We start from the raw sequence: 16,115 nt of genomic DNA, 5'->3' as shown, positions 1-16,115 counted from the left end.
CCTCTGATTCAGGTGTAGACCATCACTCCTGTAGAGGTCCCACCTTCCCCAGAATGAGCCCCAATTGCTCAAGAACCTGAACCCCTCCCTCCTGCACCATCCCCTCAGCCACGAGTTCAAACTTTCCCTCTCTCTGTTCCGCTCTACACTATCCCGTGGCACAGGCAAGAGTCCCGAGATAACCACCCTGTCCGACTTGGCCTTAAGTTTCCACCCCAACTCCATAAATTTCTGCTTAATATCCCCTTCCCTTAACCTCCCTATGTCATGCGTCCCCACATGAACTATGACTTGGGGTTGATCCCCCTCACCCTTAAGAGTCCTGAACACCCTCTCTGAAACATCCCAGACCCCAGCCCCTGGGAGGCAACACACCAGCCCTGAGTCCCTACCATTACCTCTGACTCTCCTATCCGTCCCCCTAACTTTTTCAGGACTAAGTACCTTTCTCTTCAAAATAACTTCTAATCCCAAAATTGAGCTTTACAGCAAGGGTTAAATTAGAGATTCCTTCCTGTAGTTAAGTTAGATGTTTCGTCCAATCTTGTTTAAATCCTTTTGAACTCAAGTCTCTTCAATTAGAGCATAAGCTTCCATTTGTGTTATTGCATGGCAAACCATAGAGACTTGCTGCCTTTATCTCTTTCAAATTCTTGCAAACTGACATTGTTTGTGAGATTCAGAGATATTTTACGAAAATCTGGGACGTATAGGAAAACCCTGCGACTGATCCTACAATGACATTATATGGACTCTTCTCATCTCAAAACCCATATCCATGTTAAAGCGAATCACATGGGCCTTGTATCCAGGTAGAAATGCTAATGAACTTCCCCTTTGGACTACTTCTTCATTCTGCCTTGGAAGTAAATAAACAGTTTAAAGTATAACCATTTACAAAACCTATTGTTCCTAACAACTTGGAAACTAACGGTCTATCCACCATTAGCACTGCTGTCTGACCTTTGTTTACAGTTGTGAATATCTTACGCCTTCCTCCCAGCAACAACTGGGCCCTTCATTAACCTTTAACAACCAAGCCGTTGTCATCAGCAGAATTATAAACAGGTCACACAACCATCTTTCTTGTCTAATTTTAACCTAAACTAAAGACACAGCTCTGAAATGCAACAATCTCAAACCTCATATGATATTGCCATGGATAGATGCATCAAGCAAGATTAATTAAGGATGAAGTCAAAGTTTTTTTTGCTCTTTACAAGTTACTGTAGTGCATCTTGTAGACGGTACAATTACATTTCAGACTTATTTTATTGGCTATGAAGTGCTTCGGGAAGACATCCCAAGAACATGAAAGGTGTTCTAAAAATGTTGATCTTTTTTCACACCAGAGAAACTGTCTGTTCTTGTACCTTATGGTAAAGCTCTGGAGCAATTCGCATGTACAAATCCATGTCTAACTCATTATGGTGTGTAATGAAGGGCTTGGCAACTGCCCCACCAGGAATTATATTCATCATGGGCGTTTCCACCTGTTTAAAAAAAAGTTAAATTTACATATATTAAGAATAATACTTGATTCCATAAAGAAAAATCTAATGTACTGTAGGTAATCCACTAAAAGACAAATTATGCAAAAGTTAAAACTACATTTAATTGATAATATTCACAGAACACTTTAGACAAGAAAATAAATCGCAGCAAACATCCAGTATTAACAATAAATATGTTAAATATTCATCAAGTCTGCCGAAGTACTTCACACACACTTTCAGTTCTAGAGACACCAGATTGTCAAAGGTGAACAAAGATGCTTTAAAAGGAGTTTAATCGGCAAGTAAAAAATTCACAATTTCTGCTGCCTCGGGTCCATGGTGGCGAACAATCCGTCATCGATGCAGAACTTATTTCCCCCTAAGAAAGCAGGTACCTTCTTTGGCCAACTCACGAAAGATATATAGAATATCAAGCTTATCCTGTGGGTTAAGCTGATGGTTTAGGTCTGTGTGTTCCTTCATCTTGCCACAGGGCTGTGAATCTCAGATGACTTCGGTGATCAAGAAAAGCTCGACAATGACCAAATTAACTGTTTGCGGTGCATTGCATTATGGGTATATCCTAGCATTCCAAAATCACAAAAACAGCACTTCTCTCAAAAAGAGAGCTCCCGTTTGTTAGCACTTATCAACCCGAGACAAGAACTCCCGAATGGTGGGGCAGCCAGAATCAGATGACCAATAAATCACCCAAAGTTCCGCTTCAAGGATGCTTGCATGCATGACATTGAAGGCCTTCGAAATTGATGACAAGACCTGGGAGTCAGGAGCTGAAGACAGCGGAAAACAGCAACACTTCCTGTGGGCTGATGTGCCAATGGCTACAGCAGCTTAACAGCTGATGCCAGCACCAAAAACAGCAATGCACAATCATACTTTGTAGTTCAATGTGTGGCACTTGTGATAAAACCACCAAATATATGTGATTTGATAGTATGATACATTTGTGAATAAGAAAGTACAAAGGAATTTGCCTCAAGGATTGGCATCTTCAGTCATCAGCCAAGGTGCACCATCTGAAGGCATTCAATCTTAAATTGGTTTGCTCTGTGCCATCACCTTTCATATGTGGAAGGATGCCTTAAAAGCAAACTCTCTTTCAACTCACTGGTTGAGAGTTTTGAGGCACACACATAAAAAGTATTAAATATCACAAATATCATTACTATAACTTCTTAAAAATGTCCAGTTGCACACTCACTTTAAAAAAAATCTACAATGTTCAATAATATGATACAACTTGCCTCAAGAAATCCCAGATTATCTAAAAATGTCCGTAGATATGTGATGATTTTGGCCCTGTTGATGAACTTCTGCCTCACATCATTGTTTAAAATCAGATCCAAATACCTCTGACGATATCTAGTTTCCTGTTAGAAGTTAAGAAAGAAAGAATAAACATAGATGCCAAAAGCCCCCCAAAAAGATTGCTACTGTCCAAGAAGCTGAATATGAAATTTCTTCCCTGACATTTGAAAATAAACTGCTACGGAAGAGGAACACAGGTGCAACATTAGGCTGATTTCCCACACTTGGTACTTTCTATTGATTGGGTAAGCCCAGAAGAGACTTTAACTGAAAATTATGTGAGCAAATTGCAATTGCCTAAAAATGAAGCACCATGAAGCTAAAGCTAATAAAATAAGTAGTAACCATACATGGGTTTCAAACACAGTTGGCTGTGAGTACAGCGTAACAGAATTTGGTATCCAATACATGCATTATTCATCCAGGTCTTGACCCACTACTTTATGGCCACTGCCTGACTTTAGGAAGAACCCATTTACAGTTAATGTTATTTCTTTTGGTTCGGCAAAATAGATTGATCAAGATCTAGGCTTAACAGAACCATATACCCCAGACAAATGAAACAGACCAAAAAATAAATATGCTCGAGGCATAGTGAAGATATATCTAGTTTAAGCTGGGTGCAAGGTCAGGCACTGGGCTGGAAGAAAAACTGCAAAGAGGAGATCTAAACATTCTGGGTAAAGCAGACTGTATAGTGCTGTCAGCAGGTGGAGATTTTGCATTTCTTTTAAAGATCTTGAGATATGGTCAAATGTTAAGATGCAATTCTTCTAGCTCATTAGATTTTACTAAATAATAATGAGCGACACTGTGACTTGTAAAAGAATTGAATTCTAAAAAATTAAGGATCTAATGAATGACCATAAATATGAAATTATCACTGAGTAGAAACCAACAGAAATGCAATTTTAAAAACAGCTTCTGAATGAAAATTTCAGGTACATGTTCTTTGAAGAAAGTGAAAAATTCATTCCTGACACGTGGTGAGGGCATAAATATACTTCGAACATGAGACTCACCATCATCAGTGAATTAGCATGTATAATTGTGCACCCTGATGGATTTATTTACTCTTGGAATAACATCTGAAATTTTGTATGCTACATTATAAAATAACAGGTTGAGATTTGGAGACTTTAGGTGAAAGTTATGGGAGCAAATTGGAATTCTGTAGAGTTTGAAAATTCTAAAACTGAACAAAAATGAGAAATACAGATTTTGGGTTTAGATTATACCCTCGATCTGACCCAGGGATCTGTTCTAGGACCCTTGCCGTTTGTCACTTTCATAAATGACCTGGATGAGGAAGTGGAGGGATGGGTTAGTAAGTTCGCCGACGATACAAAGGTTGGTGGTGTTGTGGGTAGTCTGGAGGGATGTCAGAAGTTGCAGCGTGACATACATAGGATGCAAGACTGGGCAAAGAAGTGGCAGATGGACTTCAACACGGATAAATGTGTAGTGATCCATTTTGGCAGGACCAATGGGATGAAGGAGTACAATATCAAGGGTAGGAGTCTTAGCAGTGTTGAGGAGCAGAAAGATCTTGGGGTCTGGGTGCATAGGACTCTTAAATCGGCCTCGCAGGTGGAGGATGTGGTCAAGAAGGCGTATGGTGTACTGGCCTTCATTAATCGAGGGATTGAGTTTAGGAGTTGGGAGGTAATGCTGCAACTTTATAAGACCCTTGTCAGACCCCACTTGGAGTACTGTGCGCAGTTCTGGTCGCCTCACTGCAGGAAAGATGTGGAAGCTATTGAGAGGGCGCAGAGGAGATTTACAAGGATGTTGCCTGGATTGGGAGGCATGCCTGATGAAGGTAGGTTACGGGAGCCAGGTCTCTTCTCCCTGGAGAGACGAAGGTTGAGAGGCGACTGACAGAGGTTTATAAGACGTTGAGAGGAATAGATAGGGTGGATTCTCAGAGGCTATTTCCCAGGGCTGAAATGGTCACTACGAGAGGACACAGGTTTAAGGTGCTGGGAAGCAAGTACAGAGGAGATATTAGGGGTAAGTTTTTCACTCAGAGGGTGGTGAGTGAGTGGAATCGGCTGCCGTCGGTGGTGGTAGAGGCGAACTCGCTGGGGTCTTTTAAAAGACTTCTGGATGAGTACATGGGATTTAATGGGATTGGGAGTTACAGATAGTTCTATGGCCTGGTAGGTATGGATGTGATCGGCAAAACTTGGGGGCCGAAGGGCCTGTTTGTGCTGTAGTGTTCTATGTTCTATACAATACTTACAATTAATTACATGATCCTAATTTGTTAAAAGGAAATATAATGGTTTTACTCAGAGTACGAATCATTAATCGTTTTGACTTTAACACTCTGAAGCCATTTCCATTTGAACAATGCATTTACCTTGTCGCGGAGTCCAAAGTGTAAGTGAGGCAGCATGTGCAGGCAAGGAGATAGAAGCATCATTTCTTTGGGGATTATACTCAGCTCTCCCTTTTTGGTCTTTCCTGGGTTTCCTTGCACTCCAATAATATCACCACGGCGCAGTTTATTGTTTATCTTAACAAATTCCTCTTCAGATTTGTAATTTCTAAAATAATTATCAAAAAACTCAGGAGTTGCACACTTAAAAAATTCATATAATTTTCCTGATTCCTACAGTAAACATTAAAAAGCATTCTCCAAGTAGAGGCTGCTAAAAGAAGAATTAAAATGACAAGCTTCAGTTTGACACACTCTTTTGGTGGTAATTTAAGAAACAGCAAAATAAAAAAACTACTTTAAGAAGTAAAGGTACTGGCAATTTTAAATTTCAGAAGTAGACAAACTGAATGCAAGATTTTGCAACACTCAAACAAAACTTTCGGCGCGGCGCAATGGTTAACATTGCCTCACAGTGCCAGCAACCCGGGTTCAATTCCAGCTGTGAGTCACTGTCTGTGTGGAGCTTACACGTTCTCCCCATGTCTGAATGGATTTCCTCCTAACGTTCTGGTTTCCTCCCACAGTCCAAAGATGGGCGGATCAGGTGGATTGGCCATGCTAAATTGACCCTTGTATCAGAAGATTAGTAAGGTAAACACGTGGGATTGTGGTCAGTGCAGAGTCGATGGGCCTGTGGCCTCCTTCTGCACTGTTGGGATTCTATGATTTGTGAAATGGACCCACTTTTAGAGAACAGTTCACTCCAATCTGGAACTTAATTCAATGAGAATATACCTGCACTTGGAACACTTGCTTAGGAAATAATGGACAAGACTTACTTTTATTTAGATTATCTCGTGTATGTAAAGAATAAATGTAATTAAATAGAACATTCGATTCCCCCAATAAGTAGTATCTGCACCCCAACTTACGTGGAATTAGCCATAACTTGTAGTTTGACTCCTTCACCTCTGAGGTCATAGAAAATTAGTTTGGCACCAGAGGCTCGTTTAGCATGGACACGACCTAGGAAAGAGAGCAAGTATTGCAATTAGCTTCAATATAATTTCCTAAATTTAAATCTGTAGAAACGGGTGCCGTGTTAAATGAAGATTTTTTTTGCAACAGAACTTACTGTGTAGAGAAAGTGAAACGGAAGTCAATTCTGTTTACATTTAAAATTGGAGAAGCAATACTGGATAATCATCATAAAGTAACAAAGTGTGCAAAGTTGGAGAGATGAATTTTGTGGTTGAGTTAGTGAGTTTCAATTAGCAGTCAATGACAATCAAACTGATTCATGAGCAAAGACCAGAGAACAGTACAGCACCGGAAACAGGCCCTTCGGCCCTCCAAGCCTGTGCCGCTCATTGGTCCAACGAGACAATTCGCTTGTATTCCTCCATTCCCAGTCTGCTCATGTGACTATCCAGGTAAGTCTTAAACGATCCCAGCGTGTCCACCTCCACCACCCTACTTGGCAGTGCATTCCACGCCCCCACCACCCTCTGTGTAAAAAACGTCCCTCTGATATCTGAGTTATACCTTGCCCCTCTCACCTAGAGCCTATTGTAACGAAGCTGAAAATAATGCTTTGAATCAGAGTTTAGAGGCTCACTTCACTGCAATTTTGTCTTTCACTCAGTGTTAAATGCTATGTAAATGGGACAACCCACAATGACAGCTCATTATGATGACCAACTGTCTCCACAGGCTTCTTGGCCTGCAGATCAGGGGTTACTGGGGAAAGGTACCAATACAGAGCCTTGCACCTTTTACTCCTCTTCTCCAGAAGAGATTGGATAATAAAAATAGGTTGGTGGTGCTTTGTTTTATGTTTAGACATTCTAAACTTGTTCAAATACCCAACCTTTTTTCATGCTAAACAAGCAACAATTTGAATTGATCCAAACAAGAACTGGGACCTTATTGGCATGCTGAAGTAGAATAAAACTGTTGATTTTTAATATAGTGGAACTGTTGCTGATTTTCAGAGCAGCTGGACTACAGTGGCATCTAGTTTCCTCTGTACAGCCTGATGCCATTTTGAAGGTGGCGAACTGTGCATTGATAAGAACATAAGAACATAAGAAATAGGAGCAGGAGTAGGCCATCTAGCCCTTCGAGCCTGCCCCGCCATTCAATAAGATCATGGCTGATCTGTCGTGGCTCAGTTCCACTTTCCCGCACCCCACAGCTAACCTGGAGGGAGTGAGATTTGTTGAGTTGTGAGGAACTGGAGAAACAAAGAGACAGTTTATAAATGGCTACTTAAACTGTGGCTCATCGTGTTTTCACTATTAAATTAGCTCTATATCTGAATATGTGATTCATTGTAATACTGTTGTATTTTGATTTCACCTCAGCAAACTTATTGTCACATTCAATGCAGAATTGCATTTATTGACGCATCAATAGCGTACCAACTAGACAGAGGCAGATTTATCTCTGCAGTGCATGGATATAAATCTTCACCTGGCTGCAGCGCATTCGGGAAAATTGAGTGGGTAGGAGGACTACATTTCTGTGGCACAGCCCGCTTAAATTTCTCTCCCTAAAGTAGGCAGGCTGCTTTTCATTGATCCTCTGCAATTTGTATTCCTTGGAGCTAATCTCAAATTTCTACAAACTCTTGTTTCACTTTCATTTCTTCTTCATCGTGTCATTTGCTTTCTTTAATCCCTTTTGATATTCACGGTGTACATCCAATTAAAAGTTACCAATTTTTAAACTTATTGTACGTAGGTGTTCAATCTTAAAAGTATTTTTGATTTGGACATGTTGTAGGTTTGCATTTCATTCCTGAAAGTACGTTTGAATTTAAACTAATAGTAATTCTTAATTTTTTTTAACCATCGTGAAGCGAATCATTACTATGTGTGTAAAACTGACATGCAAGCACGTGTCTATACAAGCACGCGCATATACATGCATGCAATTAATTCCCTCATCTTACCACTGCTGGTGATCAGCCGGTAGTGCCAGGAAAACCACCTGATCGAGGGACCCAGCGTTGGAAAAGCAGTCTAACAGAGAGCCATGCTCTGGCCTTTCTTCAGAACCCCCTAGTTAGCATAGCCACCAATCTTTCCCTGCCCTCAATCATCTGTGGTATGCATCCCTCAGCAGTCCTGGGACTTTGGATGTTACATTACTGGCAGCTATCACTCTTTCTGGTGATGCAGCCAGGCAATAGAGGGCTGCCAACCTCTGGTTGGTAGCATTCAGATTACCAAATCTTGTGGAAGGCCTGCCACTGGCCAGTTAATAAGCATTTAATTTGGATGGTCCTCACCCAATGGAGGCAATGCCAGGGTCCTGAATTCTCCATCTGACAGGTAAACCCTGTTACCAATAATCAAATTACTTTGTTGCTTCAACAGTCCAAAGACCCTTCCTGTAAATTATTTGTTTTATGTTAACTGTGTCTCTTATCAATAAATATATTCCCTCTCTTTTGCAATTTCCCTATAATTTCTAAAGATCCTGTGGCTAGGAATGTTTAGCTCCCAATCTTGGTCAAGCATTAGCCATGCCAATTTATCCAATCCGTTCCATTCCTTTGTTCTTTCCCCATAACCCCATAGATGTTCCTTTTATGAACATATTCACTTCTTCTTTGTAAGTTACCATTGAATCTTTCTACTACCCTTTCAGGCAATGCATCCCAGATCATAACAATTCATATCTGGCTTTTTGCTACTTATTATGTGTCCTCTGGTTACTGACCCTCCAGCTAATGAAACAGGTTTTCCCTATTTGCTCCATCAGAAGTAATCAATTTTAAGCTTTTCTACTAAATCTCCTCAACCTTCTTTGCTCCAAGGAGACCAATCTCAGCTTTCCCAAACTCTGCATAGCTAATACCGTTATAAAAAATCTCCCCAAAAACTTGACACACTTTCTCAAACTTGGGGGCCCCAGAAATAGAACAGCTCCTTCCCTTCTGCCATCAGACTTTTGAATGGACCTACCTTGCATTAAGTTGATCTTTCTGTACACCCTAGCTACGACCGTAACACTACATTCTGCATTGTCTCCTTTCCTTCCCTATGTACAGTATGCTTTGTATAGTGCACAAGAAACAATTTTTTCACTGTATACCAATACATGTGACAATAATAAAATCAAAGCAAATAGGCACAATAGCAGAGGTTTAACCAGTATTTCGCAAATGTTTATCAGAATTTGCCTGCTTTTATACTTTATGCCGACAGACTGGACAGACTGACAAGCTCGACAGACTGGAGGGGCTGATTGTGGACAAGTCCCCAGGACCGGATGGAATGCATCCGAGGGTTCTGAAAGAAATGGCGGAGGTGATAGCGGATGCCTTGGTGGTTATTTTCCAGACGTCGCTGGATTCCGGGGAAGTGCCGGAAGATTGGAAAACGGCTAATGTTACGCCGTTGTTTAAGAAGGGTGCCAGGCAAAAGGCGGGGAATTATAGGCCGGTTAGTTTAACGTCTGTTGTAGGTAAAATGTTAGAATCCGTCATCAAGGAGGAAATAGCGAGGCATCTTGAGGGGAATTGCTTGATAGAGCAAACACAGCACGGTTTCGTTAAGGGGAAGTCGTGTCTGACAAATTTACTGGAGTTCTATGAGGATGTGTCTAGGGCGGTGGATAGAGGAGAGCCGGTGGATGTGGTCTTTCTTGATTTTCAGAAGGCGTTTGACAAGGTACCTCACAAGAGGTTATTGCAGAAGGTCAGGGGACATGGAGTTGGGGGTAGGGTGTTAGCGTGGATAGAGGACTGGTTGTCAAATAGGAGGCAGAGAGTGGGGGTCAATGGGTGCTATTCGGATTGGCGGTTGGTGACAAGTGGAGTGCCCCAGGGGTCGGTGCTGGGGCCTCAGCTATTTACCATTTATATAGATGATCTGGAGGAGGGAACCGAGTGTATGGTGTCGAAATTTGCTGATGACACCAAGATTGGTGGAACGGCAAATTGCGCGGAGGGTGTGGAGAGTCTACAGAAGGAGCTAGATAGGCTGGGCGAATGGGCCAGGAACTGGCAAATGGAATTTAATGTTGGCAAGTGCGAGGTGGTCCACTTTGGTAGGAATAATGGTAGGAAGGATTATTACTTACGTGGAGAAAAACTGCAGCAGGCGACAGTGCAGAGGGACCTCGGGGTCCTTGTGCATGAGTCGCAAAAACCCAGCTTGCAGGTACAGCAGGTGGTCAGGAAGGCTAATGGGATGCTGGCCTTCATAGCGAGGGGGATTGAATATAAAAGTAGGGAGGTCTTGCTGCGGCTGTATAGGGCATTGGTGAGACCGCAGCTGGAGTACTGTGTGCAGTTTTGGGCGCCGTACTTACGCAAGGATATTTTGGCCTTGGAGGGAGTGCAGAGGAGGTTTACTAGGCTGATGCCGGAGTTGAGGGGGTTGAGCTATGAGGAGAGGCTGAATAAACTAGGCTTGTACTCGTTGGAGTTTAGAAGAATGAGGGGAGATCTCATTGAGACGTATAAGATGGTGAATGGGATGGATAGGATAGAGGTGGAGAGGCTCTTCCCGCTCAGAAAGGACAGTAGGACTAGGGCACAGCTTCAAGATAAAGGGGGGGGGGGGGCGGTTTAGAATGGAGTTGAGGAGGAACTTCTTCACTCAAAGGGTGGTGAATCTCTGGAATTCTCTGCCCGTTGAGGTGGTGGAGGCTGCCTCGCTAAATATTTTTAAGACGCGGGTTGATGGGTTTTTGATAAGAGAGGGGATTAAGGGTTATGGGGAGAGGGCGGGAATGTGGAACTGAGCCACGACAGATCAGCCATGATCTTATTGAATGGCGGGGCAGGCTCGAAGGGCCAGATGGCCTACTCCTGCTCCTATTTCTTATGTTCTTTTGCCTTTATTCATAAAGCCAAGGATACCCGTACACTTAACGCAGTGCCACAGTTCAACTCCAGCCTAGGGTGACTGTGTGTCGGGTTTGCACATTCTCCTAGTTTCTGCATGAATTTCTACCCACAGTCCAAAAATGTGCAGGTTAGGTGGATTGGCCATGCTAAATTTCCCCCCTAGTCTTGGGGGGATTAATGGGGTTACATGGATAAGGCCTGGGTCAGATACTCTTTCAGAGAGTTGGTGCAGACTCAATAGGCCAAATCGCCTCCTTCGGCACTGCAGCGATTCTATAATATATCCAAAAGTCAATTTGTCCTGCAAGACTCGTGTATGTAAATCATTGTGTACCTAGATCATTTCCACTGTCATCCCCCCACAAGGTTTTTATTCCTGCATCCACTTTCAAAGTACATAATTTAGATTATATTCACACTCCTCCTTGTTCTTTTCATTTTTAATGTTGAAATCGTCTCATTAAAATTAGGCTGGTGATTACGGTTAGGTATACTTTAGTGTGTGACTGTCTCAAATCATATTCCACTTCAATTTTGACAAAAGTTTATTTGAAGAAAAGTAAAATATAAATGCAAAAGGTGTAGATTTGAAAAGATCTTACCTGCTACAGACAAGATAATATCACAGAGATGGTCACCAGGCTGCAGATTGCTATACTTTTCAATGAACTCTGTTAAGGATATATCGACATGGAATTTATGAGGATATGGATTCTCATTAGTCTCCTTCAGATGTTGGATGGCCTGTGTCCGAATTCTGTAGTATTGCTGAAAAGGAAGAGTATTAAACATGGTCAACATATTTTAAATAAAATATACTCTAATGTGGAAAAATGCCACAAGGCTTTCCTTATTAACATAAAAGGTTGCTACAAAAGGTTAGGGTGCATGGAGTTGGGGGTAAGGTGTTAGCGTGGATAGAGGATTGGCTGTCTAATATGAAGCAGAGAGTTGGTATCAATGGGTGCTATTCTGGTTGGTGGTTGGTGACTAGTGGAGTGCCGCAGGGATCGGTGCTAGGGCCTCAACTGTGTACCATTTATATACATGATCTGGAGGAGGGGGCTGAGTGTAGGGTGACGAAATTTGCTGATGATACGAAGATGAGTGGAAAAGCAAATTGCGTGGAGGGTGTGGAAAGTCTACAGAGGGATCTGGATAGGCTAAGCGAGTGGGCGAGGACCTGGCAGATGGAGTATAATGTTAGCAAGTGTGAGGTTATCCACTTTGGCAGAAATAATAGTTGGAGAGATTATTATTTGAAAGGCGAAAAGCTGAGGCATGCTACGGTGCAGAGGGACCTGGGGGTCCTTGTGCACGGGTCACAAAAACCCAGTCTGCAGGTGCAGCAGGTGATCAAGAAGGCGAATGGAATGTTGGCCTTTATAGCGAAGGGGATAGAATATAAAAGCAGGGAGGTCTTGCTGCAACTGTACAGGGTACTGGTGAGGCCGCAGCTGGAGTACTGTGCGCAGTTTTGGTCGCCGCACTTGCGGAAGGATATATTGGCCTTGGAGGGAGTGCAGAGGAGGTTCACTAGGCTGATCCGGAGATGAGGGGGTTGGACTGTGAAGAGAGACTAAATAGACTGGGTCTGTACTCGTTGGAGTTTAGAAGGATGAGGGGGGATCTTATAGAGACGTATAAGATAATGAAGGGGATGGATAGGGTAGAGGTGGAGAGATTCTTCCCGCTTAGAAAGGATAGCAGGACTAGAGGGCACAGCCTCAAGATAAGGGGGGGAGGCAGTTTAGATCAGAGTTGGGGAGAAACTTCTTCACTCAAAGGGTGGTGAATCTCTGGAATTCTCTGCCCGTTGAAGTGGTGGAGGCTACCTCGCTAAATATATTTAAGTCACGGGTAGATAGGTTTTTGATAGACACGGGAATTAAGGGTTATGGGGAGAAAGCAGGAAAGTGGAACTGATCCACTTCAGATCAGCCATGATCTTATTGAATGGCGGGGCAGGCTCGAAGGGCTAGATGGCCTACTCCTGCTCCTATTTCTTATGTTCTTATGTTCTTAACCAGATGAAAGTGGACTCAGAGCAAAGAAACAAATATTAGCAGTGATGATCAAAAGTTCGGCCAAAGAAACAGATTTTATGGATGATCTTACAGAGGAGAAGCCAGAGAGATTTAGCAAGGGATTTTCAGAGCAGATGGCTGAAGGCAGAGGTACCATGGTGCTCCAAAAGGAGAAGAAAGATGCCCAATGGGTAAAGATGCAGGAATTCAGATTTGGGGATGGACATGTTGGTGGATTGAAGGCAAGTAGAGCGATATGAATGGATACTCTGGCAGTCGAAATCGAAAAGAAAATGAATCAACCATTTCAATTACCATTAACCAAATTGTTTAGTGCAATAAATTGTCTTTCATACTACAGTCACATCCCATCCTGGTTCTTTCCAAAATCACAAAATTCTTAGAACCACAATACTCAGATATTTGCATTACAAAAGTCCTTGCACTCACATTAGGATCAAGGGTTTCTTCATCTCCACTTATGTCAATTCCATCAACTTTCTTGGTTTCGAGCACTTGCTTTTCAGCTAATTCTTTTGCTTTAATTTCCTTCTCGGCAGCTTTCTTCTCTGCTTTCATACGCCTCTTCAGCTCGCTACAAAAATTAGAACATGGAAATATAAAATTAATTCTACAAGTACGACAGCTAGACAGATTTAGTTAAAAAGGAATTATTGTTCTTAAACAGCATTAAAATACTTTGAAACTAGGGGCAAGAAAGGTACCATCATATTAAGAGTGGGAGACAAAGGAAAAGAACATGTCGATTTTCCACAGTAATTATTCATTTGCTTCACAGAGATGCAAAACAAAAGCAATCTTTTTTTAAGATTTGCTATTAATTTAAATTCAAAAGTACTTTCAGAAACAAAATGCAAACCTACAAATTATCCAAATCAAAAAACTTTAATACTGAACATCTACAAACAAATATATGTTTTAATAAGGGCAACCTTTAAATGGAAGTGAGCATCAAAAGGGATTAAAGAAAGCAAATGACATGAATAAGAAACGAAAGTGAAACAAGAGTTTGTAGAAATTTGCGTTTAGCTCTAAGGAATGCAAATTGCAGAGGATCATAGCTGAAAAGCAGCCTGCCTTCTTTAGGGAGGGAAGTTTAAGTGGGCTGTGCCTCAGGAATGTAGTCCTCCTACCCGCTCAATTTTCCCGAACGTACTCCAGCCAGGTGAAGCTTTACATCCAGTACCACAGAGATAAATCTGCCTCAGTCTAATAATTGGTACGCTATTGAAGTGTCAATAAATGCAATTCTGAATATGTATGCTGAGGTGAAAACAAAACATAATAGTATTGTAACCAATCATATGCTCAGATACATAGAGATAATTTAATAGTGAAAACTCAATGAGCCACATTTTAAGTAGCCATTTATAAGCTGTATCCTTGTTGCTCCAGTTCCTCATAACCCAACAAATCCCACTTCCCTCCAGATTAGCTGTGGGGTCTCTATGATAGTAAGCCTGTCAGTGCACACTTGGCCTTCTTCAAAGTGGCATCTGACTGTACACAGTAAGGAAGTGCTATCCCGCTGCTCTGAAAATCAGCAGAAGTTCCACTATATTAAAAATCATCAGTTTTATTCTACTTCAGCATGCCAGTGAGTTCCCAATTCTTGTTTGGGTCAATTCAAATGCTCGTTTAGCATGAAAAAAGGTTGGGTATTTGAACAAATTTAGAATGTCTAAACATGAAACAAAGCACCACCAACCTTTTTTCATTATGCAATCTCTTCTGGAGAAGAGAGTAAAGGAAGCAAGGCTCTGTATTAGCACCTTTCCCCAGTGACCCCTGACCTGCAGGCCAAGAAGCCTGCGGAGACAGTTGGTCATCATAATGAACTGTCATAATGGGTTGTCCCATTTACATAGCATTTAATACCTAGTGAAAGACAAAATAGATAGAATCAGACTATTCAATCAGCATGGTTACTTTGCTCATTCCAATTACAGTAAAGTAACCCTCTAAACTGATTCAAATCATTCTTTTCAGCCGTTGTTACAATATTGTAGGTCAAAGGAAAGAAAGATACAAGATAGAACTTCAGTAAAACAGACTTTACTGTAAAATTTAGGATAAAGGTTTAAGCATGTGCATCTTCACTAATTGTCAGGTTAAAGAACAGGCCAGATTTTTCTGTAGAAATAGTGGAAGGGTTAACAATGCTCACCATTATTAAAGTGTAAACCTGACAGAGGATTTCAGCAGGCCCACAAGCAGTCAAATGTGCTATATTTACCACTTAGATAGGGATCAAACTTGTCAGAAAGATTTGGGGCTTTTCCATGAGTGTTAGTCTCCTTTTAATGGCATGCTTATTCTGTATTATTGCCGAACCATCACTCTAACTGAGCGATAATTTTAACAGGTGTGGATCGTCATTTCTTCAGGTTTGAATTACTTATTTTGTCCAATTTTTCTGTGCCCAATCTATCTCCTGCTCTTTGTTTTCTGATATTCTTAACTCACACATCCTGGCAAATGCTGCACTACCCATTTATAACTCTTCAAGCTGATTGGTTAAGGAGGCACATAGTTGTTTGCCCTTTTTGCCCAGGTCTGGGTGAAACGGCTCTCAAACCACAGCAGGTTAACGTTCAAATCTCCACCAAGACTCTGGGCAAAAGTGAAAGTAATTAACGGCTTGTGCTATTTATTCTCATGCTGACAGCAAAATCCGGTCCTTTGTACAAAGGTCATAAACAGGAAGAAGACTGTAAGAACTAAAAAGGCATTTTGCCAATAATTTGGGACAGTTTACAGATTTACAGAATGGGTTTCTTCCAGATGCCCTGGTTTCCTTCCACAGTCCAAAAGACCTGCTGGTTCAATGCATTGGCTATACTAAACTCTCCTTCAGTATACAGGGACAGGCGCCAGAGTGTAGCGACTAGGGGATTTTCAAAGCAATTTCATTGTAGTGTTAATGTAAGCCTAATTGTGACACTAATAAACTTAAAAAAAACTTTAGTAAAAGTACCAGAACAAATACG

The 16,115-nt window shown here is 41.6% G+C and overlaps 1 protein-coding gene across 1 annotated transcript in view; it reads right to left on the bottom strand.

The window, feature by feature from the left end:
• Positions 1-14,997, bottom strand: part of LOC145341830 (lysine--tRNA ligase-like) — a 32,046-nt gene extending 17,049 nt beyond the window's left edge. The window contains exons 1-7 of the mRNA XM_080186806.1: positions 14,834-14,997; positions 13,555-13,699; positions 11,680-11,845; positions 6,144-6,237; positions 5,191-5,377; positions 2,762-2,887; positions 1,374-1,493 (exon numbers count right to left, since the gene is read on the bottom strand). Coding sequence (XP_080042932.1) covers positions 1,374-1,493; positions 2,762-2,887; positions 5,191-5,377; positions 6,144-6,237; positions 11,680-11,845; positions 13,555-13,699; positions 14,834-14,985 — 990 coding nt within the window. The 5' untranslated portion in view covers positions 14,986-14,997. The remainder of the gene's footprint in view (positions 1-1,373; positions 1,494-2,761; positions 2,888-5,190; positions 5,378-6,143; positions 6,238-11,679; positions 11,846-13,554; positions 13,700-14,833) is intronic.
• Positions 14,998-16,115: the final 1,118 nt, after the last annotated feature.

This window comes from Carcharhinus amblyrhynchos, chromosome 4 (assembly GCF_965287045.1).
Source record: "Carcharhinus amblyrhynchos chromosome 4, sCarAmb.v2.hapA, whole genome shotgun sequence".
NCBI lineage: Eukaryota > Metazoa > Chordata > Chondrichthyes > Carcharhiniformes > Carcharhinidae > Carcharhinus > Carcharhinus amblyrhynchos.
Note: the sequence above shows the minus strand (reverse complement) of the source record. Positions and strands in the feature narration are given on the sequence as shown.